We start from the raw sequence: 20,579 nt of genomic DNA, 5'->3' as shown, positions 1-20,579 counted from the left end.
TCATCAGCATGAAAGACAGTGCTCTGGATCATATTAAAGGACTGGTGAAGAATAATGCTCACTGTGATGTCTGCTAAGCACTAACAGGCACAAAGCAAAGCCGATTGACTGGCAGGAAAGGGTTTAATCAGAAGGAACCAGATTGCACATTACTAAAGGTGTCAGCTTCACCAAACTTATCTTAGGTGTGTTTGGCGGTGGCGAAAATCTCCCTGTCTGTCCTGGAACAAACCAAGTAATGGGGAAGGTGCTTCACCCCTAGGCTGTGTGCCTGGCCGTCCTCCCAGACAATGGCTAGGGAGGAAAACCGAGAAAGCAAATGCAGAGAGAGAACTGTTCCTATCTGAAGAGATGGCTGCATAAGAGTGGCCAGAAGTATGGAGCTTAGCATGATTCGGTACCACTCACTCCAATTAGGGGCACAGCTCGTCGGTGCTTCCCAACTGCAGCAAGGGCAGTCTGGCACGGTGGTCGTTGCCAGGAGTTCCAATGTCCTGTCGCGATTGATAGAAATTAGAGTTAAAAATCAAGTAAGATGTAGGCTTTGAAATTCTTGCAACCAGCGAGGTGGACGTGACTGGACGTAGCTTATGTGTAATGTTGACTCGGCTAACAAGAGCGGACTATGCCGCATCACGAGGATCGAGAGCTGTTGCAAGACACAACCGTTGGACATCGGCGTGCGGCCTCACGTACTACCGCGTGACACACACGCAATGCTCAAGAGTACTGGAAACTTCTAGAACAAGTGGTGCTGGGTGCAATATCGCTATAAAAAGGTTAGCCGCCATATTCTGAAGGCAGTGATGGAGCAGCAAGTCAGTCGATCATAAATGGTTTAGCTGGAGTTCTGAAGCTGTGAGATCGCAGTGCAGTGCTGCATAACTACGAGGAGACTTATTTCCATGTGGTCAACATTTAGTCCGGCGCGCCCGCCTCTGCTATATCGGGACGTAAACTCAGGGAACTATGAGAATTACACTACTAAGAAGACAGTTAGTAGACTCTGTATATAGAACTGTTTATAAACCGGATGTGCCAGGGGTGCTTCGCCGGCCGGGGTGGCCGAGCGGTTCTAGGCGCTACAGTCTGGAACCGCGCGACCGCTACGGTCGCAGGTTCGAATCCTGCCTCGGGCATGGATGTGTGTGATGTCCTTAGGTTAGTTAAGTTTAAGTAGTTCTGAGTTCTAGGGGACTGATACCCTCAGAAGTTAAGTCCCATAGTGCTCAGCGCCATTTTTGAACCAGGGGTGCTTCCAGTGTATATATCCTCACGCACTGATTTATGATTGCATCCAGTATACCCCGAGATCCCAGCCGAGTTCCGTATTGTAACTCATCCTACAGCCCTCTTTTCTGTGGAGGAGGTGCACAGAAGGAAGCCCACGACCACGAGACCGAGACCTCCTGTCAGGTAACTTCTTTGATGTGCATCCTTGCAGTCCTTCCACTCCCCCACAGGACTCGTCAGTGGGACACGACAGCCCGAAAAAGATGAGCAACCACTCCTAGGCATAGGAAGTGGTGACAACTCAAGTACCAGAAGTGTAATCCCTGTGTTGTCAGGGGGCTCAACCAAATGGATATCTAATGGCTCCACCACATGGACTGGCTACCATGCAGGTGGCTTAGTGGGATGGTTGGGAGGGAAAGGAGAGGAGAGGAGAGAGGAGCCCACACTAGAGACGCTAGAGAGGGAGTTCTTCCCCAGATGGGTCACACTACGCAAATAACGTACAAAGAGTGGTCAAACCCCAATCAAGGTACAAAAAAAGGGGAGCAGAAACACAAGACCAGTATGTTAAGGAATAGCGGAACTACCAAAGGTAATCACAAACTAAGAAAGAGGGGTAGGCAGGAGAGGGAGGAGCTGGGATGAGAAGGAGTGGACATGGGGAAGGGAATGCAGCTGGGGAGAGAATAGAGACTGCAACAGCTCTGTGCACACCACTCATGTACCCACCAAAGAGCTGTGGGCACAACCTAAGGATGCAGCGTTACCTTTGTACTTGTGGTCGGCCTCGTACTGGCGGATGGCGGCGCGCACCTCGTCCCTGGAGCGGATGCAGGGCGCCTTGGGGGCGCTGCGCGACCGGTGCGCGCGGTCCCTCTCGCGGCGCGCCGCCTCCTGCGCCAGCCGCCTCGAGAACTCCGTCACGCTGTCGTCCGCCGCGCGCCGGAACGACGTGCCGTACCGGAAGTGCATGCCCGGGATGTAGCCTGCACACACACAGCAGGGGCGCGCTCCAGCACTGTAGGGCACACGATAAGTCACCAGGCCAGCCAGAACAGGTAGATTTTCTTTTTGTTAAATTGGAATCGAAAAATTGCTCAGAGAAATCTAAAAATTGTGAACCATTTATCACAGACTGGTATTTACGAAGCTGTCGCTTTTCTCTCTCTAAGCCACAAACGACACGTTTGACTAACACAACTATGTCGCACTAACATGATAATGATTTCGTAGATATGCTTCGTCTAAATGAAACACTTAGTGGCAAAATGAATGGAAAGTTTCATTTGTGAGAAAACATTAAGAGAACAGTCACATTGGAAACAACGTCCAGGGTTTGGATAAAAATGTGGAAGCACCAAAAACACAACATTACCACGCCTAATACTGTGTAGTAAACATGTTGTCATTCAAAACATCTTCCAGTCACCCTGGAATGGATAAATGCAGGTCCTTAATGGGTTTCAAGGAAATCTTAAACCATTATTGCTGCAAAATAATGGCAAGTTGAGGTAACAAAGGTGGAGGTGGCTAGCGATGACGCACCCATCTCTCCAAAGCAGATAAAGGCTTAGTAATATCAAGAATTAGTGACTGCTAGCAGGGGTGATGTGGCAGTTCATCTTTGCGCTCACAAAATCAGTCTTTTATGATCCGAGCTGTGTGAACAGGAGAGCTGTTATCCCGGAACACAGGATCACCACTGCGAACAAACATAATACAACGGGATGGACTTGTTCAGCCAAAATGGTCACAGAATCCTTGGCAGTACCGCGACCTTGCACGAAATGGCTGCCCAAATCCCCACCGACCCTCCGTTAGTTTTCATTCCTGGATTGAAAACTCTGCTAAACATTGGAAACAGCAAGGAACAATAATTATCCGACCAAATGATTTTCTTACATTGTTCTACAGTCCAGGCTTTATGACTCCGGCACCATGTTTCGGGTTACGGGCATTTCCACCGCTGATTCATGGTTGTAAAATTACAGCTCTCCCTTCAATTCCCTATATCTCGAGCGGTAGTTAAATGTGTGTATTATGCTATTTGAATGCTTAAGTATTTTATTTGTTGGCTATAGGAAAACCAAAATGCTTGGCCAAATATTTTTGGCATAGTGATGATTAAACGTCCGTGACGTTTATACACTCCTGGAAATGGAAAAAAGAACACATTGACACCGGTGTGTCAGACCCACCATACTTGCTCCGGACACTGCGAGAGGGTTGTACAAGCAATGATCACACGCACGGCACAGCGGACACACCAGGAACCGCGGTGTTGGCCGTCGAATGGCGCTAGCTGCGCAGCATTTGTGCACCGCCGCCGTCAGTGTCAGCCAGTTTGCCGTGGCATACGGAGCTCCATCGCAGTCTTTAACACTGGTAGCATGCCGCGACAGCGTGGACGTGAACCGTATGTGCAGCTGACGGACTTTGAGCGAGGGCGTATAGTGGGCATGCGGGAGGCCGGGTGGACGTACCGCCGAATTGCTCAACACGTGGGGCGTGAGGTCTCCACAGTACATCGATGTTGTCGCCAGTGGTCGGCGGAAGGTGCACGTGCCCGTCGACCTGGGACCGGACCGCAGCGACGCACGGATGCACGCCAAGACCGTAGGATCCTACGCACTGCCGTAGGGGACCGCACCGCCACTTCCCAGCAAATTAGGGACACTGTTGCTCCTGGGGTATCGGCGAGGACCATTCGCAACCGTCTCCATGAAGCTGGGCTACGGTCCCGCACACCGTTAGGCCGTCTTCCGCTCACGCCCCAACATCGTGCAGCCCGCCTCCAGTGGTGTCGCGACAGGCGTGAATGGAGGGACGAATGGAGACGTGTCGTCTTCAGCGATGAGAGTCGCTTCTGCCTTGGTGCCAATGATGGTCGTATGCGTGTTTGGCGCCGCGCAGGTGAGCGCCACAATCAGGACTGCATACGACCGAGGCACACAGGGCCAACACCCGGCATCATGGTGTGGGGAGCGATCTCCTACACTGGCCGTACACCACTGGTGATCGTCGAGGGGACACTGAATAGTGCACGGTACATCCAAACCGTCATCGAACCCATCGTTCTACCATTCCTAGACCGGCAAGGGAACTTGCTGTTCCAACAGGACAATGCACGTCCGCATGTATCCCGTGCCACCCAACGTGCTCTAGAAGGTGTAAGTCAACTACCCTGGCCAGCAAGATCTCCGGATCTGTCCCCCATTGAGCATGTTTGGGACTGGATGAAGCGTCGTCTCACGCGGTCTGCACGTCCAGCACGAACGCTGGTCCAACTGAGGCGCCAGGTGGAAATGGCATGGCAAGCCGTTCCACAGGACTACATCCAGCATCTCTACGATCGTCTCCATGGGAGAATAGCAGCCTGCATTGCTGCGAAAGGTGGATATACACTGTACTAGTGTCGACATTGTGCATGCTCTGTTGCCTGTGTCTATGTGCCTGTGGTTCTGTCAGTGTGATCATGTGATGTATCTGACCCCAGGAATGTGTCAATAAAGTTTCCCCTTCCTGGGACAATGAATTCACGGTGTTCTTATTTCAATTTCCAGGAGTGTAGATCAGAACTATATATGTATATGGGTATTGTAGCTAAAAGATTGCTGTATCTTCCTCAGAATCATATCCAGAAAAATTATATTTGCGAAGTTATGTAAGGGAACAGCAGAAAAGTAGACCAAGTTTACTTCTACTTTTCTGAAATACCTTTTCATTGCCTAGATACACTATGTGATCAAAAGTATCCGGACACCTCCCAAAATATACGTTTTTTTTCATATTAGGTGCATTGTGCTGCCAACTACTGCCAGGTACTCCATATCAGCAACCTTAGTAGCCATTAGGCATCGTGAGAGAGCAGAATGCGGCGCTCCGAGGAACTCACGGACTTCGAACGTGCTCAGGCGATTGGGTGTCACTTTTGTCATATGTCTGTACGCGGGATTTCCACACTCCTGAACATCCATAGGTCCACTGTTTCCGATGTGATAGTCAAATGGGAACGTAAAGGGAGGGACGGCCGACAGTTGAAAAGGGTCGTAATGTGCAATTGTCAGTCATCCACGCAGACCATCATACAGGAATTCCAAACTGCATCAGGATCCACTGCAAGTACTATGGTGAGAAAATTTCGATTTCATGGTCGAGCAGCTGCTCATAAGCCACACATCACGCCGGTGAAAGCCAAACGACGCAGTAAGGAGCGTAAGGAGCTTGGCGTAAGGAGCGTAAATATTGGACCAGGGTGTATACGTGGACAAGGAAAATAATTCCCGGATTTTTCCGGGATTTCCCTGTTAAAAATACACTTTCTCCCGTATGAAAACACACTTTTCCGCGTTATTAAGTGACAGTATATTTCCCCTCGGAACTGTAAAACTTATCAATCCTTTTGAATGCTTATGTTTTTATATACGGGCGTATAAATTCCCGGCACTTTAGAAAACTAAACTCAGGGAAGAAAACCCCTTTTGGAAAAATTTTTGATGTGCAGCAACATGTACGCCACATATTTTCGTATTACGAAAGTATAAATTCGAATTCCACCAAATACCGCATGTTACTTTCCGAACCAGTGTAATCGAGATTGCGATGCGCTTTTGTAAGCCAGTCATAGCTCACGTCACGTGATCTCACCAGCCGATGACAGCGGATATTCAGATCCCAGGACACGTGATATCAGCTAATAGCAACATCAAAAACAGCGCGGATACACAAACAGGAAAAGTTAATGTTTTAAATTAATGTACATAGTGTTGCTACAAGAAAGGTTAATAAGCTGCAAGGGAAGCTAAGCTTTCATATATAATGTTGATATTTTTTGCGCGTGTTACAAATAAGATAGATCACACAAATGTTCCAGGAAAATTTTTATCCGAGTCCACTGACTTGGCCTCAAAGTTTTCTACAAATAAATTAGCTACCACAGAGGAGAGAGTGAGTTTCCCGTGGCACTATATCAATTTGCTCATAAAAACGACATGAATGTCTGATCTTCTAGGCTCGAAATACTTCTAAATGGCTCGTCATCAAATGCTCTGTGATTTAAGAAATTCAATGTACGTTCTCGCACATAGTTCAACTTGCGTCAAAGGAAATTTACTTTGAAAGTAACGCTTTTCAATCCACCATTCCCAATATTTTCCCGCTACCAGTTGGAAATAGATTCGATTCAGTAGCCGCCAGATAAGAGGCGCCACCGCGCTTTGGCAGCTACTCTGACGCAGGAAGCCCGTATGTTCGTACGTGTAAAACAGTAAAAGATCTTACATTATGTCATAAAAGAAACAAGACATCAGAGGATACTCCAAGAGCATCGGAATTTCGTGAACCATACTAAAATGGCACATTTAATGTGCATACTTAAAGAGCACATTCGTATATCCATATTCCCAAAGAAGTAGGTCTCGACCCGATATCAAGCTTTTCAGTGTGGGTTTCGGGATGTAAATTTTCTTGGAATACCAGTACTGTATTAACTCATCTTTGATTCTTTGTTATGGCATTATGCCACATGTGCTAGAAGATGAAAATGTGCCCTAGAAATGCAGCGAGCAGTTGAAATTAGCCGATAGTATGGAACTAAACACTTAGTTTCAAACACATTGACTTCCTTGTTCTACAAGAGGATTAATGCATGACTGTCAGAAAAGTGGAAATAAAATAAAATCTGAAACTAATAACATATATTAGCCTTCCGTAATTATGTGACTATTTTAATTCACTTGATAGCTCCTGGCCACAGAAATCCGTTTTGTTTTCATTTGACATAAGAGCAGTAAACGAAGAGGAAACAGCAAAATCACTAAATGTAACCACGGGTCACGTGGAGACTACACACATTCCCACTATAACTCAGACTGCTCTGCCCATCAGCCCCGGATCTACGATATTTCCGAACCGGGGCAATACTAAGATAGTATTCCCGGAATTCTAAAAAATTCCCGGGTTTTTCCCAGATGAAAAAATTCCCGGGTTTTTCCCAGATGAAAAAATTCCCGGGTTTTTCCCAGATGAAAAAATTCCCGGGTTTTTCCCAGATGAAAAAATTCCCGGGTTTTTCCCAGATGAAAAAATTCCCGGGTTTTTCCCAGATGAAAAAATTCCCGGGTTTTTCCCAGATGAAAAAATTCCCGGGTTTTTCCCAGATGAAAAAATTCCCGGGTTTTTCCCAGATGAAAAAATTCCCGGGTTTTTCCCAGATGAAAAAATTCCCGGGTTTTTCCCAGATGAAAAAATTCCCGGGTTTTTCCCAGATGAAAAAATTCCCGGGTTTTTCCCAGATGAAAAAATTCCCGGGTTTTTCCCAGATGAAAAAATTCCCGGGTTTTTCCCAGATGAAAAAATTCCCGGGTTTTTCCCAGATGAAAAAATTCCCGGGTTTTTCCCAGATGAAAAAATTCCCGGGTTTTTCCCAGATGAAAAAATTCCCGGGTTTTTCCCAGATGAAAAAATTCCCGGGTTTTTCCCAGATGAAAAAATTCCCGGGTTTTTCCCAGGTGAAAAAATTCCCGGGTTTTTCCCAGATGAAAAAATTCCCGGGTGTCCCGGGTCGTACACATCCTGTGGACGATTGAACAGTGGAAAAACGTTGTGTGGAGTGACGAACCACGATAAACAATGTGGCGATACGATGTCAGGGTGCAGGTATGGCGAATGCCCTGTGAACATCGTCTGCCAGGGTGTGTAGTGCCAACAGTAAAATTCGGAGGCGGTGGTGTTACGGTGTTGTGTTTTTCATGGATGGGGCTTGCACCCCTTGTTGTTTTGCGTGGCGCCATCACAGCACAGGCCTACATTGATGTTTTAAGCACCTTCTTGCTTCGCACTGTTGAAAAGGAATTCGGAGACGGTGATTGCATCTTTCAGCACACTCTAGCACCTGTTCGTAACGGATGTCCTGTGGCGGAGGGGTTACATGACAATAACATCCCTGTAATGGGCTGGCCTGCACAGAGTCCTGACCTGAATCCTATAGAACACCTTTGGGGTGGGGGGGGGGGCGGGGGGTTTGGAACGCCGACTTCGTGCCAGGCCTCACCGACCGACGTCGATACCTCTCCTCAGTGCAGCCCTTCGTGAAGAATGGGCTGCCATTCGCCAAGAAACCTTCCAGTACCTGATTGAACGTATGCCTGCGGGAGTGGAAGCTTTCATCAATGCTAAGGGTGGACCAACACCATATTGAATTCCAGCATTACCGATGCAGGGCACCACGAACTTGTAAGTCATTTTCAGTCATGTCCGGATACTTTTGATCACATAGTGTAGGCTGGCGATCTTAATTCCATTAGACAAACCACTTTGTGAACTTTGTACAGAAAGGTCCAAGATTCAGTATTATACCATTTTGCTGCGTTTATTTCTAACAATTAGAAAACTCTTAGGGAAATGAACTAACAGTCTGGTTTCCATATCCATTAGTCATACAAGACTGTCAAATCCTGTAAAAGGGATAACACTATACCACAGTTGTGGAATGTAGGCACATTTATGACGTGTATACTATATGCACAATTCCCCTGTAACAATGGTATAGGTGGACTTTCCCGTGACAGGACTATCTGTTCTATTGGTGTATAGTGTTGTAAGTGAAGCAGTTGCTTAAGTTATGTAAAATCGTGCCCAAAACGGATACAAAGTGTGCTAAAAAGCTACAAGTGCGTTTCAGTGCCGAGGAAGATACATGTAATTGAAAGTGTCAAAGACATCTAGCTGACTTTCTTCGCTTCGAACAAGTCTGGAGCGAATAATCCAACTCGCTATCAATCCATTTCGTTTTGGCTGCCAACAAACCCAGGAGTTACCTATCTTTTTCAGCACAAGTTCCATGAATACTGTACACAACCTATACGTTAACTCTTTGGTTAAAGTAACGAAAATTTCTTTAAAATTGAATCCCAGACGGCATGTATGGACTGAATAGTTAATGTCCTTTGGCTTCGCTTTCTGGAAGAACTTCTTATTTAACTTCTACTTTCCCACCGACGCAAAACGTCATGCCCTGTTCGCCCAGTGAAAAGTTCCTGCTCCTGGAAAAATCCGGCTAATTATGTTTATGACATTCTGTCCGAATTGCATGTTGTTAATTACTTCCACGAGGAAAATTATGCAGTATTTTATATAATTATTGATCTAATTAAAAAATGAAAATGCAAGTTGTAACACAAGAGTATTCAAGTGAGGAATTGTGTACATGTTTCGAGGAGGGGGCAAATATCTGGATGTTATTCATCCAGTATTTGAAAGAGAGCACTTAGCAACGTCCTACAAATTTTGCACATAGTTTCAAACTTTTGTTTTCTCGTTGCCACTTCGTGCAGCATAACATCAGGTATGACTTTTTCATTTATTACTTCTTTACTGCTAACCATTTGTCACACATATTGGAGACATGTATACTGTAGAGGTAACAGCAAAATTATGTCATTGCAGATGCATGGTTCAGGAGATATGATGCATGATGGGTGGTTGGTTGGTTGGTTGATTGATTGATTGGGCGGCGACGGGGGGGGGGGGGGGGGACCAAACAGCAATGTCATCAGTCCCATGATATAAGATTATGAACTAAAGGAGGAACAACACAAACAGCACAGTCCAGTCGACGGGAAAGGAAAATGGGCAAATGACGAGGCAAAAGGAACGTTGGGGTGGCAGGAAGAGTAAATAACAGGAGGGCGCGGAGGCCGGTGGGGAAAGGCGATAGCAAGGGATGTCCCAGAAGCGCCATGTACAATTGGGCACCAGCATCGCCGCCCACCCATCCCAATCCCCACACCATATCGCACCATGATGAAACGCCTGGGACAACACCAAGTGAAGAAGACACAAGGAAAGTGGAAACAAAACGGCACAAAAGATCAAACAAAATGTAGGAGAAAAAAATGGAAAAAACCTGGCTGGCATGGAGGAAGGGTTCGCATACCAATGTCAATCGCCTTTCCCCACCGGCCTCCGCGCCCTCCTGTTCTTTACTCTTCCTGCCACCCCAACGTTCCTTTTGCCTCGTCATTTGCCCATTTTCCTTTCCCGTCGACTGGACTGTGCTGTCCAGTTCCAGAAAGAAACTCAAGGCACTTGAATCACGGAGGGCAGACCACTTTCCCGAAGAAAACAGAGCGGACATAACCATGTGAGGGTCCCCACTAACACCCAGGACAAGAAAGGTGTGAAGGGCCAAAAGGCAGGGCAGTTTAGTAAAATGTGTCTCGCTATAGTGGAGGGGGGGGGGGCTGCAACTACAAAGGAAAAAGGTAGCTCATTATGGAGTAAAAAATTCATGGGTCAACCTGGTATGGCCGATACAAAGATGGCAGAGGGTGGTAGAATCTTAATGGGAAAGCTGGAGGCAACAATGCCACATGGTGAGAGTCCCCCTGATCGCAGGAACGTTATTAGACAGAAGTACAGTACTGTCCTCCATTCAGAGGGGAAAACGCCTTGAAACCAAATAACGTTAAACACCCAGAGGAGATATTGTCATTGTGGAGGACAGAGGTGTCCAAGCAATTGGCTATGGATGGAATAGGGGTCATAGGATGAATCGTGGGAAGTCGAGTGGGCCAGAAGTTCCCATTCAGCAAAAGGTTCATTGCAGGATTCCACCTAACTAGGGACAAAATAGAAGTGGGAAACATGAGCCCACTATTTCTGGAGGAGGAGGCTTATGCCGATGTCACAGTAAAATGGGTCAGAAAGTGTTCTGTGAGAACCGTTGGATCCATAAAAAGACCAAAAACAAGGCAAGGCCCAGGATGTAAGACTGCCGCTGGCAACCTTGGAAGGTACAGAGCTAACCACAGAACTGTAACGAATGGACGGAAGAACCTATATAGGAGACAAAGCATTCCTAACACTCCTGCTTGCTCTGTTTGGCCGGCAGGAGTGGCCGTGCGGTTATAGGCGCTACAGTCTGGAACCGAGCCGCCACTACGGTCGCAGGTTCGAATCCTGCCTCGGGCATGGATCTGTGTGATGTCCTTAGATTCGTTATGTTTAATTAGTTCTGAGTTGTAGGCGACTGATGACCTCAGAAGTTAAGTCGCATAGCTCTTAGAGCCATTTTTCTCTGTTTGATTAAATAATGGGAAGAACTGGGCATTGGGAGGCGGAAAAAAATGGAATGTGGTCACTAATGCAGAGGTCATTGTGCGGTGACCAGCGTAACAGAAGGAGAAGTTGAGGGAAAGTAGGCACTGAAATGGGTAGTGGGATTATCATTAAGAAGGCACAGTTCGTGCACAAGAAGTTGGTCTCTGAGGAGATTCTTAGTAAACAAAAAGGCTCTGTTCCACTGGGAGGTGATGGGCATTATAATCCACTAGGAGGAGGAAGGGAGGAGGCAGCTGCTGATGGAGGGAAGTTAGAGCAGCAGGCATAGGTGGCTTGTCAGAAGGGCAAGAGAGATTGCAAACCGTGTCTGCAGAGTCCAAGTGGACTAAGATGGCAATCACTTCCAATTTGGTACAACTGGGGATCCAGGTACTAACAAGGAAAGGACCAACGTGCAGACGCCATCAGAAGCTCTCGAAAGGCCAATCCCGTACCGACAGAAAGCGTGGAACCCAGGAGGGGTCAGTGAGCGAGCATCAGAAGAAGGAAATAAAGGTTCCAATTCCAGAAAGTGACTGCATTATCTGTTACAATTCCATTGAATAAGCACAGAACAAGTATTCAAATGGAAGTTGAATGGTCCGATATCAGTCGCGCTGTGGGGTCACCATCCATAATCAACGAGGGCAGCGTGACATCCATAAACAAGAGGCCTGACTCAAGTTGCCAAGGGGGGGTCGGCGTCTCTGAGGGCATCGGAGGCTGTTTCTTCTTCTTCCTCTTCCTCTTCCATAGATCAAAGGCGACCTTAAGTCACACAGAGTTTGGGTCTTGCAGCGAACTTGTGGCAATTGGCCTCCAGGCGAAGACGCCAAAGGCGGGATCCCTGGAGAGAGCCCCATCACTGACTGGTGTTGAAGGAGGGGGACACTTTTCAGATCGAGTAGGAGTGGCACTCAGAGCAGAAGACGTGGCAGCTGTTGGGGAGGGGGAGAGGAGGGGGGACTTGGATAAGGTTGGTCGGTGGGATAATTAGAGGGACTGAGCTACTATGTCATCAGTCCATAACTGTAGATCAGACAGTCTACTGTGCAAATCCCAGTGGAAGAGAACCCCAAGGTATACGAAAGGGCGACTAGGATCAAAAGGAAGAAAGGGAAACAGAGCAAGAGAGGAAGGAAATGTGTCCCGTCCCATCTATGGAGAAGCCAGAAGCCCCTGAAAGCAGAGTACAACGAGGCGACCCTCGCCACTTTACTCAGAAACTTCCAAGTAAAGACTAGGAACACAGAGAGACAAAAGATGAGCAAGCCTAATAGACCACCCAAGGGGGAAGAAGATTAAAAGAGCAGGTAGGGGGAGGACCAGGCACAACGGCTATGCTGGTTTCCCAGAGTGACTCATACGTCTCATACACTCATGTCTTACGAACAGGTTTCAACACTGACGTGGAGGACAAACAATCGACACAACACAGTATCCAAGCTGGAGTACCCCAGGGGAGCATCTTTTGGCCTATCTTGTTCAGCCTCTTACAGACGGCATCCAGAACTGCCGAGCCTTGGTTGGAACGATGGCGTATTAAATTCGACAAATGTGAAGCAGTTCTGTTAACACTCAGCCCGAAGCTACTATGCAAACATCAACACTGTCGACAGTTAACACTACATGCAAGTGCAATACGTTTCCAGGAGGAAGTGAGATACCTCAGTGTCTGGCTGGACCGGAAACTTACGGGGGGGGGGGGGAAGGGGGGGGTTGAACCACATACAGTACGTTGCCAACAAAGCGTACATGAAGCTCAAACTCTTCCCAATGTTCAATAGGGAAAGGACACTTAACAGGAGGGTGTCGATGTCAATATACATCACACTGATTAGACCTCTAATGACGTACGCAGCTCCTACACGCCTGTGTCGCCTACAGATCATACAGAACAAAATGCTACGCATCATTAGCAACGATGCGCGCTACACCTGCAACATGGATTTTCAAAATGAATACCGTCTTGAAATCCTCAAGAAAGTATTCAAAAAAACTCGCCAAACGACTATACAGGAACTCTAGACTCTAACAGTCCATTCACCTTTACTCTGGGAAACTGATCGCAACCATAGGTGGAGGCATAAACAGCTAAAGATACAACTAGCTAGGGCATAACCACCTATGGCGAGCTAACATACATCCACAAGCGACATCAGCAAGCCTCTGCAAATCAGCGTCTGATTATATATGCCAGCTGCAATTAAAGCCGACCAACAGCAGGGAAACCGGCAAGCTCGCACATTAACGCACAAACAAACAAACCGCCAACACTATCTTACACTGTGAATCCATTACAAGGCCTATCGGACACTAAACGATGACGAACATGTTAAAGGTATGCTGACACTGACCAAGAAGCCAACACTGGCATCCAGTTCCAGCCGCCGAGTAACACCACTGCACATCGTCAAAGGTATCCGCCTGCATGATACCCACTACTAACAAAGCATACCCTTGCATGACCTGTCGCAGGCAGTAACATTACCGCTATTGGTCTTACAACCCGACCCAACTATCGCAGAGGTTTTTCCCTTGGCTCTTGCCTAGGCACTTTTTCCCCCTCTGTCCTTCAAACTCCTACCCTTCGTTCAACTTTCGGCACACTATCTCCAGATGAGCGCGTATTAGTGGGTTATCATAACCAAACGTACGCAAACATAGCAGTACCCGCATCCTGTGAAACCTAATTGGGTGGGGGGGGGGGTGTGGGAGGTGGTGGGGGCGAGTGGAGATGGTGGGGGGTGGGGGGTGGAGATGGAGGTTGGTGGGGAGAGAGAAACCAGCAGTAGTCCTAAGACAGAACAAAGGGGAGTGTGGCTGTGAGACAGGAGACAGTGACAGACACAAAGAGATAGTGACAATGAGTTGTATTTAATGGGTGCGTGAGAAGGGGCAACTGGGAGTGGATGTGTATGAGGGATTCACAGCTGTACACAAGAGGATGTGAGCGAGTTACAGGCAAGGGAGTGTGAGAGTAGGGTTGTACGTTCAAAAGAGCACGAATATGCCAAAATTTTTGGGAAGATTTTTAAAGGAGGAAAGCAGAATGAGGCAACTTGTTCCCCACTTTTCAGAACCTTTTAAAGAAACGGGAACATATTCGCATTTTTTTCGCTCCGATAGGGCATTTTTCTGCTGGTGTACTTAATGATTAACATACTGTATATAGCATACATGGAAACGATGTCATCTTTGCATGATATTTTCATTTTATATTTTTTGTTAAATATCAGAAAGATTTTGCTGCCTAATGATTTTATTAGGTGCTTGATTTGGGGGGAGGGGATCAAACAGCGAGGTCATCAGTCTCTTTGTATTGTGGAAAGATGGGCAAGGAAGTCGGGTGTGCTGTTTGAAAGGAACGATCCCTGCATTTGCCTCGAGTGATTTAGGGAAATAACAAAACCTAAATCAGGATGGCCGGACGCGAGTATGAACCGTCGTCCTCTCGAATGCGAGTCCAGTGTGCTAACCACTGCGCCACCACGCTCGGTAATGATTATATTGTGTGCAGATGAATTTGATGGTGGGAAGTGTATTCTGAAATCAATCAGGTATGCACTCTATAAACGTTTACGTAAGAGAAAAACACTATGCATAAAATACGCTGAAGAGCAAAGAAACTGGTACACCTGCCTAATATTATGTAGGGCCCCCAGGAGCACGCAGAAATGCCGCAACACGACGTGGCATGGACTCGACTAATGTCTGAACTACTGCGGGAGGGAACCGACACCGTGAATCCTGAAGGACTGTCCATAAATTCGTAATAGTACGAGGGGGTGGAGATTGTGGTGTCACCGCCAGACACCACACTTGCTAGGTGGTAGCTTTTAAATGGGCCGCGGTCCGCTAGTATACGTCGGACCCGCATGTCGCCACTGTCAGTAATTCAGACCGAGCGCCGCCACACTGCAGGTCTAGAGAGACTTACTAGCACTCGCCCCAGTTGTACGGACGACTTTGCTAACGACTACACGGACGGAGACACTCTCATTTGCCGAGAATATAGATAGCATAGCCTTCAGCTAAGTCAATGGCTACGACCTAGCAAGGCGCCATTAACAGTATATTGCATGTATCTAAAGAGTCTAACTTGTATCGCCAAGAGCGATGTACACCAATGATGGATTAAAGTTAAGTATTCCAGCAGCTACGTACTTTTCTTTATAGCATTCATTACGTATCCTGTTTCAGACCTCACGCCAGCCTGCGTGAGTTTAAGCGCGTGCCTTTCGGTTACCCGTCACTGTGGACTGGCTGTCTTGTCAGTCCACAACAGAGATCTTTTCTGAACAGCACGTTGCAAGCATCCCATATATGCTCAATAATGTTCATGTCTGGGGCGTATGGTGGCCAGTGGAAGAATTTCAACTCAGGAGAGTGTTAATGGAGCCATTCTGTAGCAATTCTGGACGGATGGGGTATCGCATTGTTATGCTGGAATTGCTCAAGTCCGTCAAAATGCACAATGGACATGAATGTATGCAGGTGATCAGACAGGATGCTTACGTACGTGTCACCTGTAAGAGTCGTATCTAGACGTAACAGGGGTCCCACACCAATCCAACTGCACACACCCCAGACCATACAGAACCTCCACGAGCTGGAACAGTCCCCTGCTGACATGCATGATCCGTGGATTCATGAGGTTGTTCCCATACCTGTACACGTCCATCCGCTCGATACAATCTGAGACGAGACTCTGCAGTCCAATGTCAGTGTTGACAGCCCAGGCGAGGCATAAAGCTGTGTGTCGTGCAGTCATCAGTGGTGCATAAGTGGGCTTTCGGCTCCAAAGCCCATATCTATCTTTCACTGAATGGTTCGCCTGCTGACGCTTGTTGATGGCCCATCATTGAAATCTGCGGCAATTCGCTGAAGGGTTGCACTTCTGTCACATTGAACGATTATCTTCCGTCGTCATTGGTTACGTTCTTGCAGGATCTTTTTCCAGCCGCTGCGATGTCTGAGATTTTATGTTTTTTAGGATTCTTGATATTCATAGTACATTCGCTAAATGGTTTTACAGGAAAGTCCCCACGTCATCGCTATCTCTGAGATGCTGTGTTCCATCGCTCGTGCGCCTACTAGGTCATGTCTGCCATTGTAGCAGCACTAACCGATCTAACAACTGCGACAGACACTTGTTGTCTTATAGGCGTTGCCGACCTCAGCGCCATATTCTGCCAGTTTACATATCTCTATTTGAATACGCATGCCTATACCAGTTTCTTTGGCGCTTGGGTGTATTCGAATGCCTGACATGTACTCAGTTAAAGATGGGCAGTTGAGCAGAGCAGTCCGACGTGACATGGTGAGGCAGCTTAGTTACCTGTGTAGCCGAGGATGTAGCGGCGCGGCCGGTGCTTGACGTCCAGCGCCAGGTCGCGCGTCTGGCCCTGCTCGCGCACCCCGGCGCCAGTCGCCTCCGGGCCGGGGCTCGGGCTGTGGCGGCCGTTGGTGCCGTTCTGCAGACTCGCGGGCTCCCGCTGGTGGTACGGAGCGTGCCTCAGCGAGACGCCCTTCTCCTTCATCTCCTGGGCCACAGAAGCACACATACCTGTGTCAACCCGTGGCATGTGAAGTCCAGCTCCGTCGGAGTAAAGACACCCACATCTACGTCCACACCCACATCTACGTCCACACCCACATCTACGTCCACACCCACATCTACGTCCACACCCACATCTACGTCCACACCCACATCTACGTCCACACCCACATCTACGTCCACACCCACATCTACGTCCACACCCACATCTACGTCCACACCCACATCTACGTCCACACCCACATCTACGTCCACACCCACATCTACGTCCACACCCACATCTACGTCCACACCCACATCTACGTCCACACCCACATCTACGTCCACACCCACATCTACGTCCACACCCACATCTACGTCCACACCCACATCTACGTCCACACCCACATCTACGTCCACACCCACATCTACGTCCACACCCACATCTACGTCCACACCCACATCTACGTCCACACCCACATCTACGTCCACACCCACATCTACGTCCACACCCACATCTACGTCCACACCCACATCTACGTCCACACCCACATCTACGTCCACACCCACATCTACGTCCACACCCACATCTACGTCCACACCCACATCTACGTCCACACCCACATCTACGTCCACACCCACATCTACGTCCACACCCACATCTACGTCCACACCCACATCTACGTCCACACCCACATCTACGTCCACACCCACATCTACGTCCACACCCACATCTACGTCCACACCCACATCTACGTCCACACCCACATCTACGTCCACACCCACATCTACGTCCACACCCACATCTACGTCCACACCCACATCTACGTCCACACCCACATCTACGTCCACACCCACATCTACGTCCACACCCACATCTACGTCCACACCCACATCTACGTCCACACCCACATCTACGTCCACACCCACATCTACGTCCACACCCACATCTACGTCCACACCCACATCTACGTCCACACCCACATCTACGTCCACACCCACATCTACGTCCACACCCACATCTACGTCCACACCCACATCTACGTCCACACCCACATCTACGTCCACACCCACATCTACGTCCACACCCACATCTACGTCCACACCCACATCTACGTCCACACCCACATCTACGTCCACACCCACATCTACGTCCACACCCACATCTACAGGGTGGTCAGAAACAAGCTGAAACGCTTGTAACAGTGTTGCCACAGTAGTAACACGGTTCCCGTTAGATCACCAGAAAGCATTGTCAGACTTGGATGGGTCGCCGTCTGGATCTGCAGTGTGTTTTTGATAAGTGGGGTGCACTCAGCCCTTATGAGCCTAATTGAGGAGCTACACGACTGAGAAGGAGCGACACCGGTCACGAAAACTGACAATGGCTGGGAGAGTGGTGTGTTGACCATATTCCCCTCCGTATCAGCCAGCATCCAGTTACGCCTAAGGGCTGAGGATGACACGGTGGCCGGTCGATATTCTTGGGCCTTCAAGACCTGTTCGGACAGTGTTTTTTGTAAGGTTGTTTAGGGCAGGTTGTGCTGAAAAATAATTATTCAGAAAAAAAAATTCGGTACGTTGCGCCAGTTCCGTGTTAATCAGAAATGTAGTTGCCCAGTCAGGCTGTCGTGCGCGCAAATTCAAGCATCCCGCCATAGACGTTGTCGCCAAAAGTGTTCTTCGTTTAGTTTCATAAAACCAAACGAGACAGCGATACAATAATTGGACATGAGGCGATAGTAAGGATCAATCTGCGCCAAAGGCTGAGCAGTCTCTTGCGCTATCATCTACGCTATGAGAACAACTGACACTAATTGTATCTGGCTAGCCACTTTAATTTGCACGTGCAACGGCCCGATAAGCCAATCTGAATGTTAATAACTCAAACTTTGCAACATACAGATTTTTTTTTTCTCAACAAATCCTTCCAAGCACAGTCTATCCTGAACACACAAGTTTTTCTGACTCTTTCTGACTACCCTGTATATTTTACACCTATGGGCGTCTGGAGAAATTTATGCAAGAGGGGGAGGGCGGCAGGATTCTAGAATATCTTTTATATCTGAAAGCCTGAGAAATTTATGTTTATTACTAACAAAAATAAGTAGCAAAAATTTCAGTGATTAATACTGCTCAGAAGGAAGAAGCAGGATATAAACTTTAAAAACGCTTATTCAACTTATGCCACATGTAACACTCTGTTTAAGAACATCTGGTGACGTTAACGAATTTATTACATTTGTATTACTTGTCTTTCTTCAACATTAAGAGGCTTAATAAAAGATTAATAAATTTTTTTTCCAGAGTTACATGCTTTGGATTGTTAGCATGAAGTGTAACGCAGCATTGGACGAGATGAATTGGGGAACCTCCCAAAACAATTACGAGTTGTTCCTGTGTACCATCGACTCTAAACTGCCTATATAACTCAACGAAGATGAGCCCCATCCCTGCTTCCCCCCCCCTTCCCCCGCTCCTCCAATCTGACATGTTATTGTCCAGTCATGCAAAATGGACAGCTGAATTCGCAATTTTATGACTATTTTGCTCTTTGTTGCGTCCCTTGTAGTTTGAGGTCACATATGAGATTTTTTTCGACCTTATTTTTTCTCGCTTTTTGCCTCTCTGCTAGCACAAAAAATGGTATTTCCTCTCTTCAGATGATGCGTCTGCGTTCGTCACTGAAAAAAACCTGCAGATATAATAAGATCGTATGCTTCAGAACCTACTGCATACTTTGTGCTGTTATAAAAAAATATGGCATCACCAAGCAATGACAGGTCTTTTTCGACCACATAAAAATGTGTCAACTATTATTGTGATCAAGTTGGCAGCAGAATGCCAGGGTATTCTCGCTAAAGTTGGAAACGGATGTTGGGCATGGATACTCAGATATGTTTTTTTTAAATTATGCTGCTAAAAGGTTCAGGAATTATGCCAGCGTGTTGGAATTTTCCTTATCTAGAGCTCCATAATAACTGTATGAGCAAGGGACCGAGAATAGCTCAGGAAGTATATTTTCGCAATTGTCCGTGAATCTCTGTATCAGTCTTTGATGCGGAACAACGCCCAAATCACCACCGCGTCAAAGGAAAGGTATAGTTTGTGAATTCTGGACCCCCACATACCCAGAGGGAACAAGTGCTTCCTCTTACTGCCGTTACTCCCCTCCTCCCTCCCTCCCCCCCCACCCTCTTTCGCACCCATATGCTTACACCGTACACTGTGTGATGGATGGCATCTCTTAACCGCTGTCACTCCCTCTTTCTTACAGTTCCGTCCGCGGGAAGAACGACTGTTAGTACACTTCCGTGAGACTAGATCTGATTTACTTTTCATTATCACCCTGAAGAAAATAAAGTTATGTAGAGTGCGAACAAAAATTGTCCGTATCTGCGCAGACAGCGTGCTAGTGGTGTTGGTGCGGTTTGACAGCTGTACAGACACGAACGCATTATTTCCCAAAATTTGTAAGCTATAGGTAGGTACTTTGCAAACGATCGTATTGACAGTTTATGTTAGTATAACCAATAATCCGACGCATACAGCGTTCAAAGCAGTATACAGTACACTGAGCGATTCAGCTGGGTTTTACGCAACCTGTAACGCCTTCAAAAACCACGCACGACATTTTCATATTCTATCGCTCTTTACGTACGAAATATTAGTCCTACAGAAACAAATTAATAGGGTCTTTTTG

At 47.3% G+C, this 20,579-nt stretch overlaps 1 protein-coding gene across 1 annotated transcript in view; it reads right to left on the bottom strand.

Moving 5' to 3' along the window:
- LOC124789432 (protein FAM166B-like) overlaps positions 1-20,579 on the bottom strand; it is a 297,284-nt gene that overhangs the window by 22,881 nt on the left and 253,824 nt on the right. Inside the window, exons 3-4 of the mRNA XM_047256776.1 lie at positions 16,679-16,883; positions 2,004-2,222 (exon numbers count right to left, since the gene is read on the bottom strand). Coding sequence (XP_047112732.1) covers positions 2,004-2,222; positions 16,679-16,883 — 424 coding nt within the window. The remainder of the gene's footprint in view (positions 1-2,003; positions 2,223-16,678; positions 16,884-20,579) is intronic.

Source organism: Schistocerca piceifrons, chromosome 3 (assembly GCF_021461385.2).
Source record: "Schistocerca piceifrons isolate TAMUIC-IGC-003096 chromosome 3, iqSchPice1.1, whole genome shotgun sequence".
Taxonomy (NCBI): Eukaryota; Metazoa; Arthropoda; class Insecta; order Orthoptera; family Acrididae; genus Schistocerca; species Schistocerca piceifrons.
The sequence above is the reverse complement of the archived record's forward strand: the minus strand, read 5'-3'. Positions and strand labels throughout refer to the sequence as shown.